Source organism: Camelus dromedarius, chromosome 1, assembly GCF_036321535.1.
Source record: "Camelus dromedarius isolate mCamDro1 chromosome 1, mCamDro1.pat, whole genome shotgun sequence".
In the NCBI taxonomy this organism is placed as follows: domain Eukaryota; kingdom Metazoa; phylum Chordata; class Mammalia; order Artiodactyla; family Camelidae; genus Camelus; species Camelus dromedarius.
The window spans coordinates 51,336,797-51,364,573 of NC_087436.1; the positions used below are offsets into that span (position 1 = coordinate 51,336,797).

Below are 27,777 nucleotides of genomic sequence, written 5' to 3' on the forward strand. Positions count from 1 at the left end.
GGCAGAAAGGCAATCTGAAGAAAACTCTCCCCCCTTGTTTCCATGGACTCAGAAATCCAGCATTTTATATACTTCAAGGCACGGCATCTTTGAATGGTCTTACATCAGTGGAACCAAATTTGATGTTGATTTAAAGACATACAAAGAAACAGAGAACAGAAATTACAGCATTGTACTCAGAGACATGTTCACTAATTCATTTGTTTGATGACAAATTATCTTTATTCTGACTGAAACCAACTTTCATTATTTGCAAAATCCAGAACTTACGCTTTCGCTTTATGCTAACCAGGTGAAAATTCTGAATGCCAAGTAAGTATCACGCATGCTACCAGCTCCACTTACCCCGCCCCCACCATTTGCCACGGCCAACATCATTGATTGATCTTGACACAGTTTCCCACTGAACCCAGATTTCAGACTCCGTCTTGACATATCACTGCGAACATCCTTCAGCCAGTTTTCCTTTTCCCATTAAATGGAAAAGGAGGCCAGCTTACGTATACATAAAATGTAAGCCAGAGGTTTTCAAACTGTATAGATTTCTTTATTGCAGGACAACAGTCTTCAATATCGGGCCGTCTAATAGGCTTTCCAAAAGGGACCAAAATACATAGCACTTTCCCAACTCACCTGATCACAGAAATCCTTTTTAATTGAATACACATGAGCTCTTTGTCACAGAATTTGGGAAATGCTGTTATAGCACCTTACTTACCACTGATGCATTTTTTTGACTTGATGCTTGGTGTTTATGGGTGGTCCAGGTGGTCACTCAACACTTAGGAATCATTGTTTTTAAAATAACGATATGGATTTGATTCATATGCGATAATGCTGTGCCTAACAGCCAGTCAGATAACCAGCCTGCCCAGTGTATCACACTGTATTCACATTTCAAAGAGGATTATTTTTCACCAGCTATCTTCACTGAGTATTTGCCCAGGGCCAAAAATGTACTGATCACCTACGTCTCATTTAGGTAGAGTGACTGTCTACCCCAGTTTATGCCTGCATTTTTTTTTTAGCATAATCATTAGCAGTATTCCATTTTGCCATCAAAAGTGTCCTCTTTGGATGATAAATTAATTAAATAATCTTTTTTACTTTTCATTCTCTAACAACCTATGCTAACGTTGGTATTGGTGATCCCATTCTACTAATGATTTAATAGAGCTGAAGGAAACTGAAAAACTGACCTAGTTTATTTTACATCACGAGGATAGAGCTGAACAAATAGTAAATTCGTGGGTCTTACCTCAAAGCTCACGCTCTTGAATGCAGCGCTGCACTTCTCGTGGAAGCGCATGATGTCATGTAGTGCCTGCATTCTGAAGAACAGCAAGGGAACCACACGTTGTAATTTACAAACGTGAGGTCTTTTGCACTTAGTCGTCCTGCTGTCTTCTATGTGGTAGGCCCTGCCTCTGAAGGTCAGCCCCACAAAATCAGGCAGGCCAACAGGTACGGTTGGCAGGTACAGTTACACAAAGGGCTGCAAGCGGGGCCTCCTACCAGCTCTGTGCCGATTAGCTGGGAGCGACCAGATCAGGCTCATGATGCAGACCCCTTTCTTAAGTATTTACCCATTTAGAAAAGCAATATGCAGTAAAATTCAGTTAAGTCCAGGTTATCAGAGTCAGACCCCCTGAGCATTATCGGCATCAGGAAGGAACTCAGATGAGCCAATACTTAGCGCACAAATAGGATACAATAATGACTTAAGTTACTTTTCATTAGAAAAATCCTGACAATAGTCTCATTTTTTTTTAAAGATTGGAGTCTCCACTAGTAGAATAATCTCATGTTTGATTTATGGAAATGTATTAGAGCCATCCATTCTTTTCAGTATTTAATGGCCTATTTAAGTTATGCCACATGCACTTCAAAATAAAAACACAGATTTATGTTATCACGGGGGGTTCCATGTTCAGAAGATTCCATATAAAGTTAACTGTTTTTATTTTAACAACATTCTTTTAAGTGTTAGCCTCATTTTACTTCATCACATAGATCAAGTTTCCCGACCTCGCACTGTTGACATTTTGGACAAGATAATTCTTGGTCCTGTGTATTACAGGATATTTATCAGCCTCCCTTGTCTCTACACACTAGATGCCAAGAGCACCTGCCCCACAGTCGTGACGATAAATATGTCTCCAGGTCCTGCCAAGTGCCCCAGCTGAGAACCACTAGTCTAGATGCTTCTCTTTTTTTATCCTAGAAAATTGACTAAGTAGAAGAGAATGGAATTAATATTAAACATATTCTTTTGATAACATTTAATACCAATTCAAATTTCTCTAGAAGTCAGTCAGGTAAATTTAAGGACCCGAGGAAGGGGCTAGTTCTTGTTTAAGTTACGAGTGATGGCTTGGGAACTAATCCAAATTGAGGAAGGGATGATGGGAAAGATAAAATATATTACCTACTGGTTGCTCAGGCCTCCAGAATCAGTGCAAAATCTTCAGAAGATCTTCCATGTAGGTCTTTCTTTTCTGTCCGTGACTAGGAAATCTCCAAGGAAAGTTCCTCTCTTCCTAGTCTGCTAGTCTAGATCCCAACATCTGATCTCTTCCATCACTAAAAAAAGCTTCTGTAGTGTGACTCAAATTTGCTGGACAGTATTCCGTATGTTAGGGATAAAGCCAGAGTTTAAAAAATACTGCTTCCCTCTGGACTTTTTCAGTTGGGATCATTCTTGAAAATGGATTACCTTTCTTCCACCTTAGCATTGCTCTAATATTCATCCTCCCTTCCATGCAAATGGCATGATGTGAACTCCTTCCGATCCCCCAGCTCCAACTCCTCTAACATCTTCCTTCCTCTAGCAAAGCCTAATCATTCACGGAGGGGAGGAGCTGTGGCTAGGGAGGCACTGGGAGGACCTCAGTTACTTTTAGGTTTCTTGTTCTACATTTCGTTGTGATGACCAAGTAATAAGATTTCAAGGGCCAGAGTGTCTAGGGAAAGAGACTATTAAAGGGTTTTTTTTTTTTTTTTCACCATGGTTTTATTCTAAATTAGCCCAGTTCATAAAGACAGTATTTAGAGGTCTTGAATTGAGACTTCTTCCTATGTTAAAGATCTGAATAACAGTCAGGCTTTATCTCCCACTTCCACCCTAACTGAATCTCAGGTAAGAAATGATCTAAAGTGCTTTGTAATTAGAAAAGTTCACATTTTGCCTGTTAATGGATTTCACATTTTTAATAAGAATGCAGTCCACAGTGGGCTTGTAGGCACTCGTCACAGGCCAATATGGAAATTCTTACTTTAGCAATAATAAGACACATTTGAATTCTGTAGATGTAGAAAACTATAGAAAAGCAGTCAGTTTTCCTATTACTTTTCCTGACTCTTTGGATGGGACAATCCACAGAAATGGGGGCTCTGAGTGTGGAAGGACATTCCATTTCTTGAAAGCTTAGATGTGAAACTATGGACCAAATTTCCAAATGTCATAATGACAAAGTACTTTCTATTAGGGATTGATCAAACTACTATATTATTTTTCAAGACTTGAGCTTGAGAGTGTTACTAGTCATGAGAAACTTACAGGCACTGTTTCGCAGAGTCACTTTAAATAGCTGTCCGTATCAATCACTGCAGAATCATTTTTAATAGATACCTCTACTGTTTAGAAGCTAGAAAAAATCATTTATGTGTTTAATTTATGGGCCCTACACAGTGAAATAAATCGAGTTTATTTAAAAAAATGTTGGTTGACTTCTCTTTGTAAACTGGTAAGCAGAAGAATTTAGAGGTTAATTCTCATACATTTATTTTTAAAGGTCAGACATAGCTTTATTCACTTTGTTTGCAGCAACTGTGTATAGAAATCACAGAATGATAAAACCGCATTCTATTCTAAGTTAGTAAATTGTTTCTAAGAAATAGGTTGATGAAATTGTAAGCCTTCAAATAGAGAATATAGGTTTGGAAATGTATATTAATTTGAGATATAGAAAGTTAAAAAAATAATGTTCTCAAGATTATATGCAAATAGACTCTAAAAAAGGAAAGGTAGCTGCAAGCATGACGTGACAACAATAATTAGAGCTTTGAACGTGAGAAATTGAGAAAACAGATCACCCATTTGAAAAGCAAATATGTACGAAGTAAATTTGTATTTTTTATGGTTACTCTAAGTGTAGGAGGAGTAAACTATTAAGGTTAGCCCCTTAAACAGGCCCAATAACTTGCTACAGAGCAGTTAACTTCTCTTTAACTTTCAAGACAGGAAATAGCTACTTCAGTGGCAAAGTGCATTGTCAAATGCAAGAATGTTCAAAGAATGCAATTGCTCTACAGCGCTCAATGTTAATCTTGATATACCCATCTGAAGCAGGTCTAATGCCAATAAATTGTGGCAATAACAAATTCTGAAATCCAGGAGCTTGCTTCTGTTTTCATAGTATAGATTTGCCCTGAAGACAGCAGGCAATCCAAATGCAAGCTTGCGTCACCCAGAAAGCACAGTGTCTGCAGAGCCTTCAGTTTCATTATGATAACCTGAAAATAAGATCACAGGAAATGTATTAGTGAATACTGAATCATCAACTGAAATTGACTAGCTAGCACAAAATCACCCCCAGACATAAATCTTTCTAAGGAGCAATCACCTTTAGTTTGAAAAATAACACCTGTTTATCCTTTCAGGAGAAGACAATGAAATATTTAAAGTGTTCTGTTTGCTAGACAAACGATTCTCTCAAGTTCCCAATAAGGCTGTTTTAGGTTTTCTAAAAAATATAGTTGTATATATAGCTGATATTTTACCTTCTTTAGTGATCTTTCCTGAAACAGAAACCAAATTCTTTTTCAACTTGGAATCGAGGAGGAGGCTAAGGGGAAAAAAAAAAGACAGAGTTAGCATTTCTCCATTTTAAGGCTGAACAAAGGAACATGATAAAGTCATAGCTGCCTTTCACAGTCACAGAAAAACAGCTTTGTTGAGGCAACCGGAGGGACAATCCTCCATCTTAAAAGGAAAGAATCGTTATAAAGCTCAGCTACATCAAAGTCCTTAAGATCTGCAAATACTAACTACTATATATAAAATAGATTAAAAAAAAATTTCTTCTGTATAGCACAGGGAACTGTATTCAATATCTTGTGGTAACCGTTAATGAAAAAATACAAAAATGAAAAAAAAAAAAAACCCACAAAGTCCTTGAGTTCAAATTTTGTTTTTGAGGGAGAATAACCTAAGTGTTGGGAATTTGTATTCTTTTGCTCTTTTCCAAAATCTTGCTCTGAAGAAAATATGCCACTGTTGCATAGTCCTTCAGATCTTGTAGAAGTATCTTTGTTTGACAAAGATATTTTCGTGAACTCCTGGGCTAGGTGGTACCTCACAATTCTGCTATAGTCAAATGAGTCTCATGAGTCTATCTGCTGTGGGCTACTTAGGTTTACAGCGCACTAGTGAGCCACAGAATAACCCAGAAAGGCAAACACTTCAAGCCGTTCTTCAGAGTGAATGACTTTGATGATTACGTACGATTTATGCAAAACGTAAGAGAGCTTACAGGGCTATTAAAATTTGGTAAACGAAAACTGGCTCATTAAGAAAATTTACCGAGGGCCCTAACTTCTGGATTTTAGCAAGAAATCCAGCTGCCACATGACCCTGGGTAACAGTGCAAATTTTCTACATCACATGTGTAGGTAGTTGGAATTCCACGATTTTTAAGGAGAAAATTTTTGGTCAGGACTTCACTGGTATTGTCTTGAACTGGTCTTAGTTTTCCATTGCTGCTGTTTTTGCTTAGTGTTATTTTTAGCTTCTTGTTGGCAATTAATTTTCAGTTAACTCTACAATGTGAAGTAATGCATATTTATATGAACAATATTTTGGCATTATATCTTTTCCTATAACTAGACTTTGAGGACTGTATAAATTGTGGTTCAAATAGACTCATCACATTCCTTTTGCTAAAGAAGTATGTATTTACAACTCCTCTAAGATTTATTTAGTCTGTATGTGTTGAATTAGCCACACTTTGGCCTCGGTGCCATTTCCCTTTGAGTTCTTTCTTTGCTATTTTCTGAATAGTTAATTTCTTTAAATTACTGCTCATGGATTTTGCACACAAATGTTTCTGTAATCTATTTAGTTCATATGTGTTGAAATGTTTCAAAGCATACTCAGGATAGAAGGCTTTCACATTCTTTCTCAACAAAGAAATTCTCTCTTTTTTTTTTTTTTTGCATTTTATAAAAGTGAAGATAAATACAACCCACCTTATTGCCAAAGGGTATGTTATAAAGCATACTTTCACTGGGGGCACTTTCGTTACCTAGAAATACAAACTCCGTTATTATGTCTTCACTCATTCACACATTTAATAATTCCTTTATTCAACACAAAAATATATAAATACACAAAGAATAGGATATGAGTAAAGAGAAAAACTACTAAAGAGATAAAAAGGGCATATTGAAAAGGCACCCTTGACAAGCATGTATTAATTTCTCCTACTGACATAGATTGACTAGAGAAGGATACTGAAGAGCTGCTTCAGCTCAGAAACAATCAGGCTGGAGGCGGGGCTTCTAGCTGATTGGACAGCTCCCCAGCCGGCCCGCAGCGCCTCTCCACTTCCCCAGACTTCTGCACACAGTCCTCTCCCATCACAGTAAGGTGAACCCCTCCAGTTACTAAGTGTTACTTCAATTTCATTTGCTCTGTCAATATCTCCCATTTATCAAGCATTAGCCCCATTTACATAAATCATCATCAGTCCTTATAGCAATTCCCCACTGTATAATTCTTGTCTGCACTTTACATATGAGGAAACTGAGGCTTAAAGAGTTTACATGACTTGCCAAAGGTCACAGCTAGTAAGTTGTGAAGAGCCAGGTCAGAGTTCAAAGCACGTGCTTCTTTTACAATATCACAATGCCTCTAGCATTGCTAGTCTAGAATCACCTCATGTTTATTTTGGATGTCAAGTGGTTTTGCATGTACACAAAAAATGTTTGTGAGTTTTTACACTGACCAGCCTAATCATATTAGGTTTGCATTAATATTAAAATTCGTTTACTACGATCTTTGCTTTAGTCTTAAATCCTTCCATAAACACCAAACACTTACCATTTGGATGGTGCACAATGGTGAGTTTATCTAGAAGACAAAAAAAAAAAAAAAAAAAAGCACATTCTACTGAGTTTTGCTCAGTATTTAACTTAAGCTCATTTCTTCTTATTGTTTGACGACTTCTTGTCTTTGTGATGACTATGAAGTTTCACAATCTGATTTAAAAAATGTTAACCTCCAGCTGCTAAATGTGAACCTATGTCTTTTATTACCTCTTTTTTCCTTCTGACGCTTGTCCCATGGTATTACAAGATTTTCATACGTTTGACATAATACAAGCTTCCTACTCTGCTTTGATACTGTTTTAGCCTGAGCTATTCAGTTCTCTTTTCTAAAATTAACCTTATTCAGACTTACTACATACAGTACAATTCAAACATTTTAAAGGGTGCAAGTTGATGACTTTTGACAAATCGATACAGCTTATACTCAGCATCCTTGTTAGCACAGAGAACATTTCATCTCCACAGAAAACCCCCTTCTGCCCCCTTAGCTCATTTCTCACCCACCATTACCCCTGGTGACCCCTGAGCTGATTTCTATTTCTATAGATTAGTTTTATCTAGAAGTCCAGATAAAAGCATGTACTCCTCTGTGTCTGGTGTCTTTCACTCAGCATAGTGGTAACAGTAGTGTAACGGTAGGTATCACTTTTTACTGCTGAGTAGTATTCCATTGTGAGAATATATCACAACATGATTGTCTATTCTTCTATTGGACATTTGGATTGTTTTCAGTTTAGCTACTACGTATGAAACTGCTAGGAACTTTCACGAATATCTTTTGGATGGACTTATTCTCCATCTTCTATCTTTCTTGGATAGCTAGGTTATCTAGCGAGTGTATATTTAACATTCCTAAAGTCACCACAGCGCTTCATACTCCCATCAGCAATGCATGCAATGCATGTCCAGTTGTTCCACATCCTAACTGCTTAACTTTGACAACATTTTACAATTTTAGCTATTGTACTTGTTGTGTCTTGGTGCCCCTTTATAATTTAATTTACTTTTTCCTGAGGATTAATGATGTTGAGCATCTTTTCACATGCTTATTGGCCATTTGTTTTTGTAAACTAAGATCTAGGTACTAGATGTACCCATTGTTGCTGATTTGTCATTGCTTCTAGGTCCTCTCAGCAGACAGAGCTAAGGAAATACATATATGGAAGTATATATTATATGTAATATATATATAAAACTATATTTTTCTCTTTATGTATAACATATATATTAAACTCACTCTTTTCTCCTCTAGGACTTTAATTATGTGCATGCTAGACTGTGTTATATTGTACTATATGTCTCTGAGGCTCCATTCATTTTTAAAGTCTTTTTATCCCCCTGTTCATCATACGAGATAATTTCTATTGAACTGCCTTCAAGTTCATTAAATCTTACTTTTGCTATATACGATCTGCTGATAAGCTCTTCTGATAAATTTTTCATTTCTTTTACAGTAATTTTAATTTCTACAAATTTCCCCTTGGTTCTTTTATATAGTTTCATTTTTTTCTGCTGAGATTTCATGTTTATTCACTCCTTAAAACCGTATTTTTCATTAATTTAAGTATGTTCATAATTTACAGTCTCTGTCTGCTAAGTTCAACAACAAGACCATCTCAGGTTCAGTTTTATTGATGGCTTTCTTTTTCTTTTCTATCAATTACATTTTTCTTTTCCTTTGTACCTCTTCTTTATTTAAAAAAAAAATCCTGAATACTAGATATTAAAAGTAATCTGTTGTATTTTCTAGATTCTGTAATATTCCTTTGATAAGAATAGGTTCTTGTTTTAACAAGCAGTTTGATTACTGGCATGAACTTGTGGTGGGCTTGGTTTTCTGCTCTTTTCAGTCTTGACCTGTAGAAAGCCCAAGATGTTTCCTAAGGCCCTCAGTAGGACAAAGCCTACAAACTCTGTCTTCCACGGGCTCTTGTAGGGGAGTGGTTTTAGGCTTTATTGGGACAGGTCTACAGCAGGATGTACTCTAAGTCATGGTCCTTACTCATTGCATCTTTTGGATGTCACAGCAGGAAGCCAAGTGTGTTAATAATAAGGAGACCTTTCCACTCAAACATCCCCAGTTTGGCTTTTCCCTGGCTCTTCTCAACCTTCAGTGTCTCTGTTTTGCCTTAAATGCTCTAGAAGCTGCTTTCTTCTATGTCCTGAGTGGTCTTGCCCTGCACATGGACAACTCGTCCTGTAGCCACAGGCTCGTGTAGTCCCTTACTCTCTTTGAGCTATCTCCACCATACACATCCCAGCGGCTTGGGCTACCCTGAACTCTGATTTTTGTTCTCTCACAGTTTGACAGGACTGCTTGCTTTGCACAAATTGTAGTCAGAAAATCAGTCTCCTGGGCAATCATGAGAGACGTCTCATACGTTTTGTTTTTCTCTGGGATTGTAGCTTTAGGCTGCCTGTTGTCTACTCTCTGAAATCAGCTGCCTCGTATTTCTGCCCAGTATTAGTATTCTGTACAGTGGGAGGGTTTGTCTGCTACCTCTTATTCCAATTTGGCTGGAAGGGAAATGAGTTAATTCCTAATTAACTAAAAGACATTCCTAATTCCTAAATTCCATGTTAGAAAGGTGGTCTGTAGAACCCAGTTATCTGTAAAGCAGTTTTGTGTTTATGACCTTAATTATTTTAGAAAGTGTATTTCTGTTTTAGAAAATATTTCTAAGAGAACTTAAAGAATTCTCTGGAAAAGTAATAACCTAATAACATAAAAGAAAATGAACTTTAACACGGTGAATTTCAGCATGAGTACTAGCTAAAAGCTGCGCAATGTTACTGAAAAAGGAAGAGATGGGCGCTCTCAAGCTTTGCTAGTTGCTGTCAGATTTTAATTATCTGTGCAGGGGTAGGGACTTGGGGAAAGAGTGGTCATATAGTGGCAATATAACTTATTTTCAATTTTGGAACTTGTTTATCTTTGGAGAAGATTTACCATCTTAATAATGTTTGGTTTGTGTTAACATTAAAATGAGTGTTTTTTTCCCCTGTGAGCAACTATGAGTGAGTAATTAATAGCAAGAGAAATCTGCATTGACAAGAACCGTGCTAGCTTCAGGCGAAGGCAACTTGAGATTTACAATGTGAAATGACCCATATGTGGACAGTTGTGAGAACTGACTATATTAAAGATATTCTACCTTATTAAAAAAAGTGTGACTCCTTAATAATTTAATACCCTGTATAATGGCTCATACAAAAAAAAAAAACTGGAGCAAAATTATCTTATTTGTAACTTATGTAGAAACCACAGGAAAGGATAAGTAGCATTTATGGAAGGTTGATTATGGGCCAGAGAAGGTGAAAAGGATATTTTATGTTAACTTGCAAACCAATTCCAGATATATGTATCACTATTCCCGTTTTACAGAGAAGGAAACTGAGTACCAAGGATGAAGACACTCTCCAGTTTAAACAGCTGGAAAGTGATGGAGTAAAACTTGAACCCAGGCCTGTTCAGCTCCACCGTCTTTGCACTTTTCACTTCATCACTCTATTATTTTTGAAAAGCGGGCAAATTTTACTTACTGTAGACATTTTCTTCTTCTGGCCTTTTCCCAATAATGCAGTCTCGTAGTTGGCGTAGTTTTTCCTTCATGAGGAGAAAACCAGGAAACAGACGTCAAGATTCACATATTTGTCATAGATCAAGATGAAAACTTTAACTACTATCACCAGTACCACCACTACAAGTTAGTACAAATTTGGTCCTCACAATGTCCCAATCACCATCCTTGATACTTTACATATTTCATCTTACTTAATCCTCACAACTTCATGAAATGGTTAAAAATGTAGTCATCTCATTTTACAAATACGGAAACTGAGGTACAGAGAAATTAACCTTCCCAAATCACACCTGTAAGTGGGAGGTGGAGATGTTTTCCCAGTCTAACGCCTGAGGCATCTACGTTGGCTATTTAGTATCCAAAAGCAGGAGGGCAACACAATGATGGTTTGCTGGGGTATACATACAATAGGCTATTATTCAACCAAGAGAAAGAAGGAAATCCTCTTTTGAGGCAACATGGATGGACCTTGAGGGCATTATGCAAAGTGAAATAAATCTGATGGAGAAGGACAAATGCTGTGTGGTCACACTGATATGTGAAATCCAAAAAAGCCAAATTCATAAAAACAGAGTAGAGTGGTAGTTGTCAGGAGCTAACGAGTGGAAGAAATGGGGAGATGTTGGTCAAAGAGTATAAACTTCCAGCTATACAATGAAAAAGTTCTGGCGACCTAATGTTCAGCATGATGATTATATTTAATGGTACTGTATTTTATATATATATTATTTACAGCAACTTGAAAGTTGCTAAGAGAGTAAATATTATATGTTCTCACCACAAAAAATGGTAATTTTGTGACATGATGGAGGTGTTAGCTAATGCTATGGTGGTAACAGTTTTGCAATATATCAAATCAACACATTGCACACTTTAAATTGACACACTGTTACATGTCAATTATATCTCAATAGAGCTGGGAAAAAATGGAAAAGAACTGATTGATTTCTCCTCAGTCAGAGTCACAAACTTTCGGCTCTTATGGAAAGTAGTCTTAGTGCCTGTTCTTGCATTTACAGGCTAAGTTTGTTTTGTTTTGTTTTGCATAAGTGCTAACCACATTCATTATCCCATTAACCCCATATATTAGATAAGTTACATCAGTCTTGAAGTAGTTGAGTATAGACCATCTTAAATTCTTTCCAAAACAATATTGAATATAAATACACAAATAAAATTGAAACAACCAAAGGTTTAATAAAGCAACTAGTGAAATCATTTCCAAGAAGGTACTTAAGTTGGACTACTTTAAATTGTAAACTTCACTACTGAAGGATCTAAGGAGGATGAAGTACAATTGACTTATTTCGACAAAACTTATATAACTTATTTTCTAGCATTGTTAGGAAAGTGATTTGTAGCCATTTCAGGATAAGAGGATGCTTGATGGTGACTGGCAATGGATGGATTGAGAAGCGAAGTTGTATTTGTAACCACGAACTACGATCTGCTACAGAACTCTACAGTCAGCATCCTTAGCATTTGTTTGGCCAAACAACTGCCCTTGCTTAACACTGCAAAATCTTGACCAGGTCCAGCCACCCAACCACAGTACGAGGTAACCTCAGAGACAGGCGAGTTCTGACAAGGCATGTGATCGCAGACGTACGGGGAAATCCCCTTGGCCTAAACTAGCTCCTGCCTATATGCCGTACTGCGATTCATTTCTCTGCTGTTCAAAAATCTTAAGCACTATTTTCAAATAAAAATGATCCCTGAGGAAAGGTAGCATACTAAGCTATTAATGATTATTTATACTTTAGCCTAACGTAGCTAGCAAAATGTGTTTAATCAAACAGCTGCCTGAGAACTGGCTTCTAAGGTACTGCGGCTTTCTGTGATGAGAAAAAAAAAAACTGGTGAAGTATTTTGGGAGTGGGAAGGCCTGCTGGAGAGAGAATACTGCCCTGCTATCCCTCACTGAGGCATGTCATGGAGTATATATTATATGCTGTTTTCATTCTCCTCTTAGAACCACCTACTCCAATCCCCTCTCAGGATGTAAATTATGTTTATAGAAGACAAGCTTATCTCAAGTTAATACTCTTAGTATAATTCCTCTGCAAATCCTGACTGATCTATATCTTTAGCTACATATCTATCTCTATATATGCAAATCCTGAGATATCTATGTTTATATATGTATATATTTATATATATGCAAATCCTGATATACATATGTTTTCAGAGGTTAAGGGAAAGAGAAGGTAAAACATATTAAATTTTATTTAAGACTATTAATCTGATATGATTTCAGTCATTTTCCTATTCCCTTTAAGTCTGGCGTACATAATACATTCTTCAGAATGCTAAGCACGTTAGTGTGAAGCTGCTTCACCTTAATTTCAGCAATGAGATTCATAAAGCAGTCATCTAGTAAGGACAACCGTAGAAGCTGATTGGGAATTAGCTCTGATGTACTCGGTCTCAGCGGTGAGTCCATCAATGGTTTGTAAACATGAAATCTAGATAGCGTCAAACTTTTAATTGGTAGTTTAAAACGTCTTTTTTTTGTGGCTAGTTAAAAACAAAAGAACAGTTATCTGTATTTCTTCTTAAGACTAAACATTTACAAAGAGGCTAGAAGCTTGGTAAGTGAGGGATCGGAGTCAGTATTACCTGCTGAATTACTTCCAGGCCAGTCTTTCCCATCTGCCAGTGTTTAAATTTCTCCAGGGCTTCGTCGACAGAGAGTTTCCCATTCTTGACTTTCTCTTGCAGGAGGATAAGTTCTTCCTGCCCAGAAGCGAGGCAGTCACTTACGGTGGAAAAGGCTTGACTCTCCAACCGAGTTCTGTCTACAATACGAGAGGAGAGTGTTTTAACAAGAAGTCAGTCTATGACAACTAGGGAAAAAAAGCGTTCTGAAAAATAAGCAGTTTGAGTTTCTTGCTCAAGCTAGTCTAAGAGCAGTTACAAAATAAATCAGCATAGAATTTTTTAAATGAGTTTCTTTCTAAGGATTGTCATGCCTCACATCTAGTGTTATAGGTAAAAAGAATGTGTCTCATTGCTAAAAATCTTAAGAGGGTGAGGAGAGAAAGAACAGAGGCAAGAGGTCTGCAGTGCACTGGTGGTGGTGGGCAGTGCCAATTTCATGTTCTTTTGTGAGGATTACTTTTGACTACGTGCACAAAATACTTAGCACAGGGCCTGCCACACGGTAAGCTATGTGACAGTTAATACTATTATTACTAATAAATATCTGTGGAATAAACATCTCTTTCCAGCTTCGGGAAAAGAGATCTCAACCAACATCCAGATGTCACGAGAGGTTTAGGATCATTTGAAAATTTATTCCTGAAAAATTTAAAACAAATAATTGCTGATCATTTTGTAGGGAACTGCTTCCTTTTCAAAAGAGTTTTATTTTGGGGGCATGCCATGTATTATGTGCTCAATACAATAAGAACATTAGATGATCCAGTGTCCCATGCGTGGCTGCTAATGCCACACCAGACACCTGCCTGAAGTACAGTGAGAGCAAATTGTAGACCATGGGTGAATTCAGTGTTCTATTTGTTCCACATGTGCTTAAAAACACGAAGTTGCATCCTTTTAGGGGCACTGTGTGTGCTCCAGGCTGCCCTGATCTCTGTCACTCCTTATCCTCTCTGGATGACATTACATTTGTACTACCTGCCTGGCTGCAGGCTCATTAGAGTTTGTACCTTCTCATTTGCGTATTTCTATTAAGTCCAATATACTTATCGCACTATTTCAGCAGGAACTGGGTAACTCAGTGGCAGTACGTGTCTTATGCACTATCAAATCTGAATATGCCCAGAGTCTAGAAGGAGAAAAGCACTAGAACTGCCAAGCCGTAGGTAGGTGGGTGCTGAGTAAGTTGGGTATGTCCCTGGAGAATTTGCTCATTACTGGGGGCTGTTTTTCAAGAAAGAAAGAGATCAACTAGATTGTATCCAGACTAGATTGACAAGCATTTGGGAAATGGGGAGGGCATTCAAATTCTATAGTAATAAAGATTTGTTGACAGTGTTAGGATTGGTTAGTCTGGAAATGCGAAGTTCAAGTACTTGATAGCAGGTTTTAAGTGTCTGGAGGGAATTTGAGCCTTGGAGCTGTCCTGGAGTGCTCTCTCATGTCCCTTTTAGTTTTGAGAAAGATTGAGAAAGATTCTAGCACTGAATCTTGGAACAGGGACAGAGAGAGGGTTCCTTTCTGAAAAGATTCACATGGACGTAAAACTGCTCACGGTCAGTCATTCTGATTCCCACGGGGGCTTTCTTGGCTTGTCTTTTCTCTTCAGAAGTCCTCTTCCCCAGAACTAACAAGATGTCAACAGATTCTATACTCCAAATCTTTTACTTCAGGGATGATGGGGCATGAAGTCCCAGGGGAACTGGAGAAGCAAAAGTCAGCCAGAGGGCTCAGTGGCTCAGCAGCCAAAAGCATGGATAACAATTGAGATCTTGCTTCTTACAGCACTTGCTTTTTACAAGCCTCCACACTCCAGTTCGTGAGATGCAGTTTGCAGTAGAATTCTTCGTGTCACTCCTGCCAGTGTGGAGGTTTAGCATCGTCATTTAACAGCTTTGCCATTTAACTAGCACCTCACTTCTGTTATCCCTTTGCCTAAGTGCAAATCCATTTTTATCTCAAATACCCATGCAGCTGGATGTTCTGCTTTTATAGAAGTTATCTCAAGCAAAGTCTTCCCAGCAAATCGTACCAGCTTCAGTTTTGCTATATGTGCAGATTTAGCTGAATTAAAAAAAAAATTGAGTTCTTTTAATAACATTTATTTCAATTATCCCTTCATATTTCAAATTTTAGGTACTAAAATATAAGTAAGATGACTTTTTGAGGCGGGGAAGGGGCAGGGTTCAGTTTCTCATGGTTGTGCAGAGAGAACAAAAGAACAAAATTTAGGAGTGATAGAAGTTCTAGATAGATCAAGTGAATTGTTTACAACTGGACTAATTTTACATACATTGGTTTTTTCTTCTTTCTTTTTTACACTAAAAAGATTAGAGCAAATTATCTTGATAAATATGTATTAGGCATAACAAGTTGCTATGAAAAATGATTAGGCATTTTACCACTTTTCGTCCTCAGGGCAGACTAATCAAACCAAAACATGCCACCTGTAATTTTTGGAAGACTGTGCAAAATTGCTTTATTGCTTTATTTAGATTACTATTTTATGGGGGATGGAAAGGATTTTTCCTCCTCTTCAACTTTATATTTATTAGTTTATTTTCATGAGAGTTAGTATGGGTCTAACATTATTTTCATTGAAAAGAACTTGTCAGACTGCTAATTGCACAGACTGCAGACTCTTGGTCTCTTATTGTAAAAGTTTCAAAACAGTATAGTTTCTAAAATTTAGTTCTTTTGGGGTCAATTTTTCTTTACAAGATTTTCCATTTGACCAAATGCTGGTCATATAAACATCAAGCAACCTGTGTGGTCAGTGTATGAATCTAAAACTTAGGTAAGAAAGTGAATTGAGCTTTTCATTAAAATTCTTCCTGTTACTGATTAACTGGCTAGAAGAACATTTTTCCTGGAAATTTGAAAAGGCAACAACTTCACTGGCCAACAACAAGGGATTTAAAATATGAAATATTTACTTAAATATTAGGTAGTCATTAAAATAATAACTTAAAAAACAATGTGCAAGAGAGTATAGTTATTCTATAAGACCACGTACAAAAGCTGGATGCAAAATTCTATGTATAGCAAAATTTTAACCATATAAATGTTGTATATATAATAAAGCATGGAGGCACATTTTTAAAGATGATGCAAACTATTGTGATGGTATCAGAGGTGATGACCTTTTTCTAATTTCCAGCTCTCTGCAATAATGCTATTTTTTTTATAATAAGAAAAGTTCTCTCACTCTGCTAATAGGTTTCTCCATGGAATACATACCATTCCAAGCGATGCCCAATATACTGTCCCATGCTATACCGTACTGTATCCTCTTACTAAATTATTTCGTGAGCAGCTGGAAGGAGTAACAGGACTTAAAAAAAGTCAGTGACCAAGATTCAAATCTGAAGCTGTTTTTTTTTAATCTGTATCTAGGGAACTGGCAGCAAATAAACTCAGGGCCACATAAGCAAATTCAGAGATATTTGGAGTGTTGATTTATTCGTGAGTTCCAAGTAAAGTATCTACGTCTCTTTAAGAGGGCTGCTATTGGCAGGTCCTCTCCTTGACTAAGCTTTTGTCAGACTCTTCTGGGTCCTCTTCGCAACTAGGCTCTCACTTTTTGTACTTCCGTGTGTGTCTTTGCATTGCTCAATTTTTACAAGAATTCTGCTAAGTTGGTTTAGCCAAAATTCCCCACCCTTGATATCTGATCACCCTCAATGTCTGATTGGGTTCCTTTATCTTCCATCACCCCCTAGGTGATATTGGATCATCTTCGCCTGTCTTGAGCAGGAATCCTTTTAGGTCAATTGTACCCCTGGTGTTTTCTCTTAGTAATTTTCCATTCACTCCTCACCCCTCCCACACACTCTGCTCGCTCTTTTCCTTGCTGTATTCAGGGCTGAGACCAACCTCTCCCCGCTACTGCAAAACTCCACTGCAGTAGTCCTCAGATAGCTATATCCAGGCCCCCTTGAGTAAAGCTGGCCTTACTATTTTAACAAATGTCCTAATAATTTTTTCATTGACAATGAATTCTTTGCCATTTCACTTTAATTGCAGACGTAGAACATGACTTCCCCCCACACCATTTGGAAAATACAGAAGAGTACTAACCAACAAAACAGCTATCACTCGATATTATACTCTTCAGAAATGTGGAGTGTTAACATTCTGATGTTTATCCTTTTTAAAGTTTCTTTCTTTTCTTTTTTTTTTTTCCTGAGCTAGGTTTATACTGATAAGTTTCCTGCTCTTTTCTCTTACTCATATGCCATTAAATATTCTATGAAACATGAGTTTTGGTGGCTGCATTATATTCTTAAGTTTGTATATTCAATAAAATGTTTACCTGCTTCCCTACTGTTGGCTATTTTTTATTGTTTCTAATTTTTCCCCACAATTATGTATCACTGGTGCTTTAAAGTCTTTAACGTAAATCACTGGCTGTATTGCTGTTTATTTTCGTCGGTTAGACTCGTAAAAGTCTAATTTTTGCGTAAGAACATTTTTAAAGCTGTTGATACTCAGTGCCCAACTCATTTCCTGGAAGTGTGCTGTTAAACACACTCTCACCAGTTGGATGTGGGAGTGTATGTCTCAACGCACTTTTGATAATATTTTGCATTATTCAAGTAAAAAAAGGCACAGAAGCTTTAATAACTTTATAGCTAATTACAGTGATATTCTTTCCCTGCTAGTGCTTCTCATGCCAGTGTGATGCTAAGCACCGCAGCTTTAAGCACCGCATAAGTGATGGACCTTAATAACACACATGGCAAGTGTGCTGCCTCAATCTTTTTATTTTCCTAAAAGGTTGCCTCATTTCTGCTCTTCTTACTTATTTATAATCTTTATGAGTTCAGAAGCATTCTTCTAAACTGTTGTCTCTCTCTCCAAAGGGGAAAAAAAGTCCTTTCAAAGTGATTGGGATTTTTTAAAAAATCTGTAAATTATTTAAAGAAGCATTTAGTCTATTTAATCTGCCCATGCGAGAAAATGGTATGCCTCTCTTTTTAATAGAAACTTTTGGTTTTCAACGTATAGTGAATAAGCTTTTTTCTTTTATGACATCTCCAAACTAGCATTGCTGGTATGTAAAAAGGGAAAATTATTTCTGAATTATATCAAGCTGTTTTAAATAATTTTAAGAGTCTTATAGTTGATTCTATAATGGTCTGTAGGCATGTACACATATCATCTAAAAAATAATGGAAAAGCACCTTCTCTTTCCAAATAATTACACTTTTTATTTTAGACTCGTGTTATTCCAGTTGTTAGAATCTTCTAGAATAAGCCTCCTTATCTTGTTTCTAGCATTAAGGAGCTCTGTTCTTGAGCTAGTAAGACATTCCTGATCATGCTGAGAAATTATTCTCTTTCTTATTTTATAAGATTTTTGAAAATTGTGAATAGTTGAACAATAATGATTTACATCTATTTCATCATTAACTGAGATTTGCATGCATTTTTTTCTTAATGAAATAACTAGCACATTACACTAATATTTCACCACGTGAGATGGTTCTGTAATACAAAAATTCTCCTTTACTTGAGTTTTCAATAACTCAGTGGTGAAACTTGTCCTAGGTTATCTTTTGAGTTAAAAAAAATCTGCAAAACTCCATAGCGATTAATCTAGTAGTACTTCAAAAAATTCTCTCATCACCTGACATAGTTTTTTAATAAGCTGACTTTGTTTTATTAATACACTTTATTATTTAGAGCAGTTTTATGTTCATAGTCAAAATGAGCAGAAGTACAAAGGTCTCCCATATACCCCAGTCTCCACATGTGCATCGCTTCCCACATTATCAACGCCGCCCACCGGAGGGGCACACGTGTTACAACTGAAGAGCCTATGCTGACATGTCATTATGACCTGACATAACTTTGTTAACTAGTATTTCTCTTTGAAAAGTCATACATTTTCAAGCACAAACAATTCCTCTGATTCTATGTACTGACATCTTCTTGTGACTGATTTTCTCATTGGTGTTGTCTCTTGATTAGATTTGCCAGAGGATTTGCTAATTTACTCTTTTTAAAAGTAAACTTTTAGATTTAGTCAATAGTCCTTGTGGTTTCACATCTGTGAATTCTTTAAATTCTACCATTTATTTCATTAGTTTTTATTCCATAATTTTTTTTTCACTAGTGTTCAGTTTCTTTGTTTTCCTTTTCTTGTTTAATAACTAAAGCTTTACAAAGAATATTTGGATAATGCAAATAATTCTTCCAAATTGTCTTTTGTAGATTTACATTTTCATGATTAAATTTTGCCTGACATAAAAAAGAAAATAACTAAAGCTTTAAGGCCATGATGTTTCCTCTGCTTACAGTTTGCTTTCTAAGCATTCAATTGTGTTTCTAATTTTCTCTTTGCCTTCAGAAGTTTTCTAGAATTTCTCCAGTTGTTTTTCATTTCTGCTATTAATTCTTTAAAAAGTATACTGAGATCAGAAAGTTAGTTGAGTAGGTCATATTTTTATTAAATTTTTAAAAAGTGAGATAGCCTATTATCAATTAAGGATCTTGAAAGGTGTATAGTCTATTAAGTACAAACTTACATTATCTTAATTTTTTTTGCATTTTTACTATTTTATCAAAGATTCAAAGTATTTATGACCTCTCACTATTACTGTGGTTTTTGTCAGATTCTTTTATTCTACCATATTTTATTTAAATATTTAAATGTTTTAAAATTTGCCACATAAAAGAGCATGAATGACATGCTTTTATTTGGATTTTAGAATTTAAATAAATAAATAGATTTTCTTTTCTAATGCTTTTGTCTTGAGTTCTTTTTTTTCTAAAATTAAGGTTGAAAACAACTCCATTACTGTTTCTTTCAGCATTCATTACTGACCATACATTTTTAACTTTTCTTTAGTATTTTTTGTCTTATATCTTTTAAAAGCAGAATATAGTTTGATTTTTGTCTTTTATCCAAATTTGAATCTGCATCTTTTATAAAAGAAAATGTGTAAGGTGGTATTTGGAACCAGGCGAGCATGGGTACAAATCTCAGCTCTCTCACCCAGCCTTTGTAAACTTCAATTTGTCTATAAAATGCAGATAAATAACACCTTTATTACAGGGTTGTTGCCAGGGTTGAAGGAGCTTATATGTGTGACATGCTTTGTAACCATCCAAGCTTGTGCAAAAGCCCAGGGCGTCATAGAAATTGTGTTGTAATTGCTGTTATAATGACTACTTGGAACGACAGGACAGTAGGAAACTTAGACTTCAGAGTCAAACAGCATTAAATTTAAATTTTATCTCTACCTCTTAGTTCTGTGGCCTTGATTAGAGATAACGAATCCATCTTCAAAGGGAAAATAATACCTGTCTCATAAGACAGCTGTGAGGACTTGCCGTGGTGTATGAATGCTGCACAAGGCCCTCGGTGACTGTTCCTGCTCTGTGAGGCTGTTTCACTGACACGCATATTGTCATAACTGTTGTTCTATACAAAATCTTACTCTTTTTTTTGCCTTTTCTTTTAGTTTCCATCTTTCGATACAAAGGTGGGATAGAGATAGACTATACGCAATTTACCTTAATCTAGTAAATGAAAGTTCAAAATATATCATACTTCTTTACAGTTATTTTCTAAAAAGTTAAAATACTTACAAAAAGCTTCAGATTTAAACAATTGCAAGTCATTAGTTGAAATGTTCTTACTTTGTGTATGTGAGTGGAGCACATGTGCACGTACACACGTGTGCGTATTTTCTCTTATCGCCATACTGATAGCGTAGTGCTTCTTGGGAAGCACTTACTCAACCTTACTCATTAAATAAATGATTTACGGAAGCATAATTATCCTGAATCTTCACGATGAAATTATCTTTCCTTTTCCTTAACGTGGTTTTTGAAGTTTTCATATTATTTATTTGTTCTCTTCTTCAACCTCCTTGAGAGAAAACGCATCTACGGAATCACGCTCAACAAGAGATTTGGTGTTTATTTATCCTTTGCTTCTATTCCTTGTGTTCAGATCAAATTTTGTTCTGTGCTCAAGGATTGCAGAAGACTCTGATAGGTGTAATTCACAACTCAAGATCACAGGGCTTAGCAGGCTTTGTCTAAGGCAGCTTTGCCACATATAGATGGAACATGATTCTTTGGCACTGTGTACTGAGAGGCTGCAAGCAACTGACTCCCTGAATAAACATTAATTCTTCCTGCCCAACCCATCTTTCCATCCCAGAGCTTTACTGAAGGGTCTCAGGAGGCTTTCTACTGGGAGAACTACTTTTTCTGCATGTGTATATAAAGACCAGAGCTGAAGTGGGGAAAACTTAAAAAAAAATTAGCATTCTTATAGTAGAGTGATAGCTGGGGGTCAGCGGGTGGACTACTGATTTTATTTGTTTTAATCCCCTTTCTTTAACCTTAGAATTAATTGGAATTAGTCTCATATCCTAGCTAGTATCAGCTCCAATCTTTGTTTCCACTATTATTAAGAATTTCATCTTTTTGACGCCTTTCTTTCACAAGCATTTCTGAGAGGTCACTGTGGGCTGTTGACACATCCCAATTTTAGACAAGAACGCAGCTATTCCACAAGTTTTTCCAGGTATGACTAGAATGAAAAAAAAACAAAAAAAACCAAAAACCCTCCCGTGAATAATATGACAAATGGAAATGTAAGTTATACTGAAAAAGAGATCTGAAGCCATTACTCTTTTCTGGGATACAAATAACCACATTTTGATAATTTCCCCTCTTTTCTTTTTAATATATCCAGTACTGGCCAAAACAGTCTGATAAAAATACCTCAGGGACCAGCATTCTCTTTTCCCCACATAAGGGTAATACCATCTGCTTTTCCCCAGGTCTCCTGCTTAGAGAAAACTCTATTATTTAACATTCATCAAACTGCTGCAGTACTGGGCATTTAGAAAGCTTGTACAAGATACGTTCCCTGACTGTATCTTTCCCAAGAGCATGCACACCCTCTGGAAAGACCAGCCAATAACGACTTTGCAGTCTGCAGTGGAGAACTAGTGGGCAGAGACTATACCAGAGGTTGCAAACTCGTAAGCCAACAAGGGCCAGACAGAGTTATTGAGCAGAGAAGACTTAGTGCCTGCTTATTAAACACATCTGAATAGTCTTCATTATCAAAAATAAATATTTCCTATTTGTGTTTTTATTGATAGCATGATTCTCTTGGTATCTCTTTTATTTTCCCACTTCTGATAGAATTATAAGTTTAGAGAAACGTGTCTCAAATATAAGAAAACAACATGGAAAGGATGGTAACAAATGATAACAGCAAAAGTCATCTGTAGCAAATGATTCAATAATATAATTGGGTGTGATCGGGGATTTGAATTTTTACATGAGACATGGATTTTAGCATGGTGGAAACAGCAAAAAATTGAAATTATACTGTGCACATGATAACATATTTAGAGGCCAGATGTGATCACAAGATAGCCTTTGAAACAGTTTCGTTTGGTTAAATTGTGTGTGTGTGTGTGTGTGTGTGTGTGTGTGTGTGTTGGTTTGAGATTTATTATTCTTAGAGCTCATTACTATTCTCACGCGTTACACTTGTAGCCCACGTCTACAGTAGGACTTAGGCGACCAAATTCTAGAATTTCTACAAACACTTCTTATGCTCACGTAGGAATGAGAGTCACTGGTACAGGCAGCTGGTTAGGGTGGTCGTGCTCCTCCCACCTCCCACCTAGCTCTACCCTGCAAGGAAATGGTTTGCCTCCTAAGTGTGACAGCAACAAAGCACGCTCGGGGCACTACTTAACGGTGTAGCTGAGCACACCTGTGGCTGTGACTCATGCTCACAGGGAGGCAGGTAAGAAGGTAAGAAGCCTAAACCTCTTCAGTTGCCATGTATCATATCTGAGATAAGACTGTGTTAATTAATAAAACAGAAATGATTCCAATGAAGGTAGAAAAGACCCCCTTAGTATGGCCCCCCAAAAGATACAACAGAGGGAAGAAAAGCTGTAACAGGTACAGGAGATGTGAACAATCTTGACCCTAGACTACTATAAGATTTTGTGAGGCAGGAGAATTAACCAGATTTTTACATGTCCTTGAAGCCCTGACATTCGTCCATTACCCTTTGACCTGGTCATGTTCGCCTAATTACTAGCTATATTTTATAGAAACTGTATTATTTGGCAAGGGCCTAATGAATGCAAGCATTCTAGTCACTGGAAAGGAACCCTGCTACAGTATAGATTTAATAGATTGGAATTGGGGGTTATAAATCAGTCCTCTGTGAGCTTGGTTAACAGGACTCAGACTATAAGACTCTGATTGACTCCAAACCCACTGACAAAATTCAGTTCTCTGGTTTGCAGATTTGAAGACCAAACCCTTGACTGCTCCGTGAGACACAGTTTTGGGAAGTGGGTGGAGGTGTGGTGGCAGCATATTCTGGGGACACCACTCTGGCACTGATTTAAAAATTTTTCTAATTTTAAAACCAACTTGGAAAAACTGATTTTAAAAACTACATTTTGATGGAAACTTTTATCTATGATCCAAAGTCCTCAGCATTTTTCTTAGATTTTTTCAAGATGTGAAAATTGAGTTGAAGAAATCTGTCGAGTTTCCGTGGAAAGGGTGCCAATTAATGTTTTTCTGTTCCTCAGGAAAATTCCTTGACTTAGCAATAATGTAAGCTCCTGGCAATCCCTCGGCAGTCTTCAACACGGGGCATCTGAAAAGCCTATACTTTCCGTGGGAAAACAGTTGGCTCTCATTGTGCCTTTCCCTTCCAGGGTCGAGTGAAATAATTGAGTAATTTCTTTAGCCTTTAGAGAACCTGTCTAATCCCTTTAAAAAATCTTAACTCTGACAAATACTTCATAAAAGGGCCCTTTCTGTTCTTTACCAAATAACGAGATTAGCACTTGGTGAAGCATGTATTGCGCTCGTATTGCTCTTCCTGTTACGCCGTGAAATCCCGCGATATTTGAAGAGCATTCGTTAATTTAGGGATGAGCGGTTTTAATTGCCTAGAATGTCCCACGGTCTGTAAGGCCACACGTGTCTAGAAAGGTTTTGAGAAAAATGGTTAGACAGAGTCCACTGGGTACTTAATTCTTTAATTTCAAAATCTCCGCAGTTATTCTTGATTTTTTCTCCTATGCTAGATTCTGATTCCTCTGCAGACTGCAGTCACCAGGGAAGCTTTTTTGTTCTAAACGTGTCATAAGATTGAATATTCCTCCAGTCCTTGCAAACAGAACAATATTTGTTTCCATTTTGCTTAAGTATTGGTTAAAGGAATCCCGTGGAACTGCTCTAAAGTGACTAACCAAAACTATCACCAATAAATGGATTTAAAACATCTAAAGAGAGAAAAATTCACACAAGAATATTTGATTAAAATTTTCAGTATCCTAACCCCTAAGAATTAAACAAATTTAGTCATCACTGATCTTGATGAAGCAAATTAAGTTCACAAGATACAGACAAATATTAAACCAATAAAGTATAATTTAGGTTCTTGTTTCCTTTCACCATTCTCTCTTCTCCCTTTTTTCTGAGTACAGAAGGGAATATTTTTTTTTTCTATGCATATGATAGAATGATAATTGGTCCCTTCCAGCTTCAAGTGCATTAGCAGCCTTTCCCTCGATGGCATGCTGGGGGACACCCTGAGGATGGTGGGTAAGGGTAGGCATTCCGAGGATCCCTTCCTTACACTTGCTACTCGTCACCTTCCCTCATCTCCTGTGGCCTTCTTCACATCTGTCCTTTAATTCTAACAGAATCTAATTAAAAATATGGTAATTGAATAATTTATTAAAAATGGTTCAGGGAAATTTTCTCCCCAAGAGCTCAAAGCATTCCCCCCTCTTTATTCTTTCCAAATGCAAGCTCTGTGAGGTATGCAGGGGAGTCCAGATAAGAATAATCTTCTCTACTTCGTTTAATTCCTTCAATAACGGTTGGATCCTAATTGGACAATAATCTCATATGGAGTTCTGCATTTATTTCTTGAGAGAGCTAAAGGCACAGTGGGAGGATAATAGTAGACTTAATGTATCTTGCTCCTCCAAATAAGAAACCACTAGAAATGAAAAGCTGTCCAATGAGGAGAGTTTTTTGCATGCAGATTTATAAGAAGTATATCCAAGTGATTCAAGGGAGGCTGGGAGTTCGGGGTCATCGTGTGCTCCATTCAAACACCGTGAACTTAATTGGAAGAATGATCTAAGTACAACCTTGCTGCCATGACAAATGACACTCGAAGTGATGGGTGAAGATCACTCTTTTAAAGACACATCTTCGTTTGGAGGATGACCCTCGGTGTCCGCGGAGCTAGTCTGTTGAGGCTCTGTATTTAACAGCACAGGGAGTGTTAGGAGTGGTTGTGATCGGTACCTTGCTATTTTCACAATGGCCCCAGAAGAGACTGACTGTGGCTGTGGTTAGTGGCTGCTGTGAAATAACCTCCCAATTTTATTATAATGTTTTTCTCAATAATTTAAGGGTAAAAATTTCACAGTATTATTATTTTAGAGTGACGTTATTTCAACAGTGCGTTGAGGCCAGAAGCATTTGTACATGCTCACTGATCATCAGAGTCAGCCGTGCCACCTCCACCTCTGCCACCCTTTATGTTTTTCATTTTTGACCTTTAATCAAGGCCTGATTATCGGGAAAGACTCATAATAAGTAACCTGCTAGAATCTCCCTTTTCAATAGGAACCAAGTATGTCAGGGGAGACTGAAGGCAGCTGCCTCCTTACAGAGCATGAGGGAACTATTCCTCCTGTGTGAGATGACTTGTAGTGACAGTATCCAGCTCTTCTCTGCGTGACAAATAATTGTTCAAAAAAACTGATGGATCAAGTGCTGAAGGCAAGAGAATAGTGAGAGAAGGGTACAGTCTTTGGAGTTCAGTGTAGAGCACAGACAACCCATGCTGGTCCCCTTGTTTGGGGAATCGACCATCTGCCCTTCCACCAAGTTAAGTTCCAGGGGCTTCTCTCTGAAGGTCTAGGGCAGCATGGAGACACACTAGAGAGTCTATCCTACTTGACCCTCCCAGAGCCCTGATAACGAACAACACCATCAACATCTCCACAAATATCTTCACAAGGCCATTTCTTGCCTTTGTTAATTAAAATAATTTCCTTGCATTAATCTTATTATGGAAAAATTATATTTGGGTAAGACACTGATGTAAGAGTAAAATTAATATAGTTCACACTTACTCCTACTTCAGGAGACTTTGTTCAGTATTCATAAGACTTCTTTAAATCTTACTTAGAGATCAGTAAATAAACTGAAGTTCATGTCAGTACCTTGTTTCTTAGGACCATGAAACTTGTCACCATCAGACTGTCTTCTGGCTGCCTTTTGTTGAAACACTGTAAAAAAATATAGCATATTATTTATTGAACATAAACATAAAAACGAACATGCTATGGAAGTCTCTAGGAAACTAGAATGCCATATTTCATTTTCCTCAGTAACAATTTCTGAATTGTATTATTTTTTGAGTAGGAGGATTATTAAATTTACAATTTTCTCATTTGTGCAGCTTATCAGTCATTTCAAAAGCGTTTTCTTTGTGCAGAGTAGTATAATGCTGATGGAACGCCTCATTAAACTGTTCAAATCAAGATGTGATTCCATTTTGATATCAGGTAAAGATAAAAGCTGCATTTTGTTAAAAGTGATAAATGCTAAAATCACATGAGAAATTCCATTTGCACAGAAATTACTCACGCTGACTTTTTGGTGATAAGCAAGGATAATGACTGTTTCTTCTTAAACAGATAAAAAGGCTGTTGTATTTCACAGATGCAATAATAAAAAAGACACTTTATTCTTGCATCATGTAGCTAGACCTCAGACCTATTAAAGCAGCTTATTCGAATTACTTCATTATCTGAAAAGTGCTTTGTTCTCATTTATTATTTCTCACATGGAATTCTGTGAGACAAGTCAGCATTAGTCACCCCATTTTGCAAATGAAAGATAAAATTGATTGTTTAATATTTACTGAGCACCCACAAAGTTCCGTCTACCTTCTGGCATATGTTAATGAAAAAGTCTATAGCCTTTACAGCCTGACTTTAGAAATTGAACATCCCAGAGTTCCATTTATTTTTTATGGCAAGTTTAAATTATAGGTGTTTGGGAACTGGAAGAGGCCTTAGAGATCTATTCATATGTTTATTGACGAGGAAGGTGGAAATAACTAACAGGTAAAAGGGCTACATAATCTTGCAATAACCCCAGAACTGCCGTCAGTGGGATGCAAGCTGGACCCTCAAGCTTTGCACTGCAATCTATTGCTTGGTTCTTCCCAGCACTGCTGCCTCTCCTCTTCCATAACTAAGGATACATTGCACCACACAGGGATTAGAGGCAATGTTTTATAATAACTATAAATGGAGTCTTACCTTTAAAAATTGTGAATGGCTACACTGTACACCTTTAACTTATAGAA

The 27,777-nt window shown here is 36.9% G+C and overlaps 1 protein-coding gene across 4 annotated transcripts in view; it reads right to left on the minus strand.

Annotated features, from left to right (window-relative positions):
- Window positions 1-1,839: 1,839 nt before the first annotated feature.
- BANK1 (B cell scaffold protein with ankyrin repeats 1) overlaps window positions 1,840-27,777 on the minus strand; it is a 384,383-nt gene continuing 358,445 nt past the window's right edge. For all 4 annotated transcript variants that reach the window (XM_064484610.1, XM_064484614.1, XM_064484612.1 and 1 more), the window contains 7 exons: window positions 26,624-26,689; window positions 13,314-13,492; window positions 10,654-10,717; window positions 7,103-7,132; window positions 6,250-6,305; window positions 4,783-4,847; window positions 1,840-4,515 (listed from right to left, as the gene is read on the minus strand). In XM_064484610.1, coding sequence (XP_064340680.1) covers window positions 4,788-4,847; window positions 6,250-6,305; window positions 7,103-7,132; window positions 10,654-10,717; window positions 13,314-13,492; window positions 26,624-26,689 — 455 coding nt within the window. In that variant the 3' untranslated portion in view covers window positions 1,840-4,515; window positions 4,783-4,787. The remainder of the gene's footprint in view (window positions 4,516-4,782; window positions 4,848-6,249; window positions 6,306-7,102; window positions 7,133-10,653; window positions 10,718-13,313; window positions 13,493-26,623; window positions 26,690-27,777) is intronic.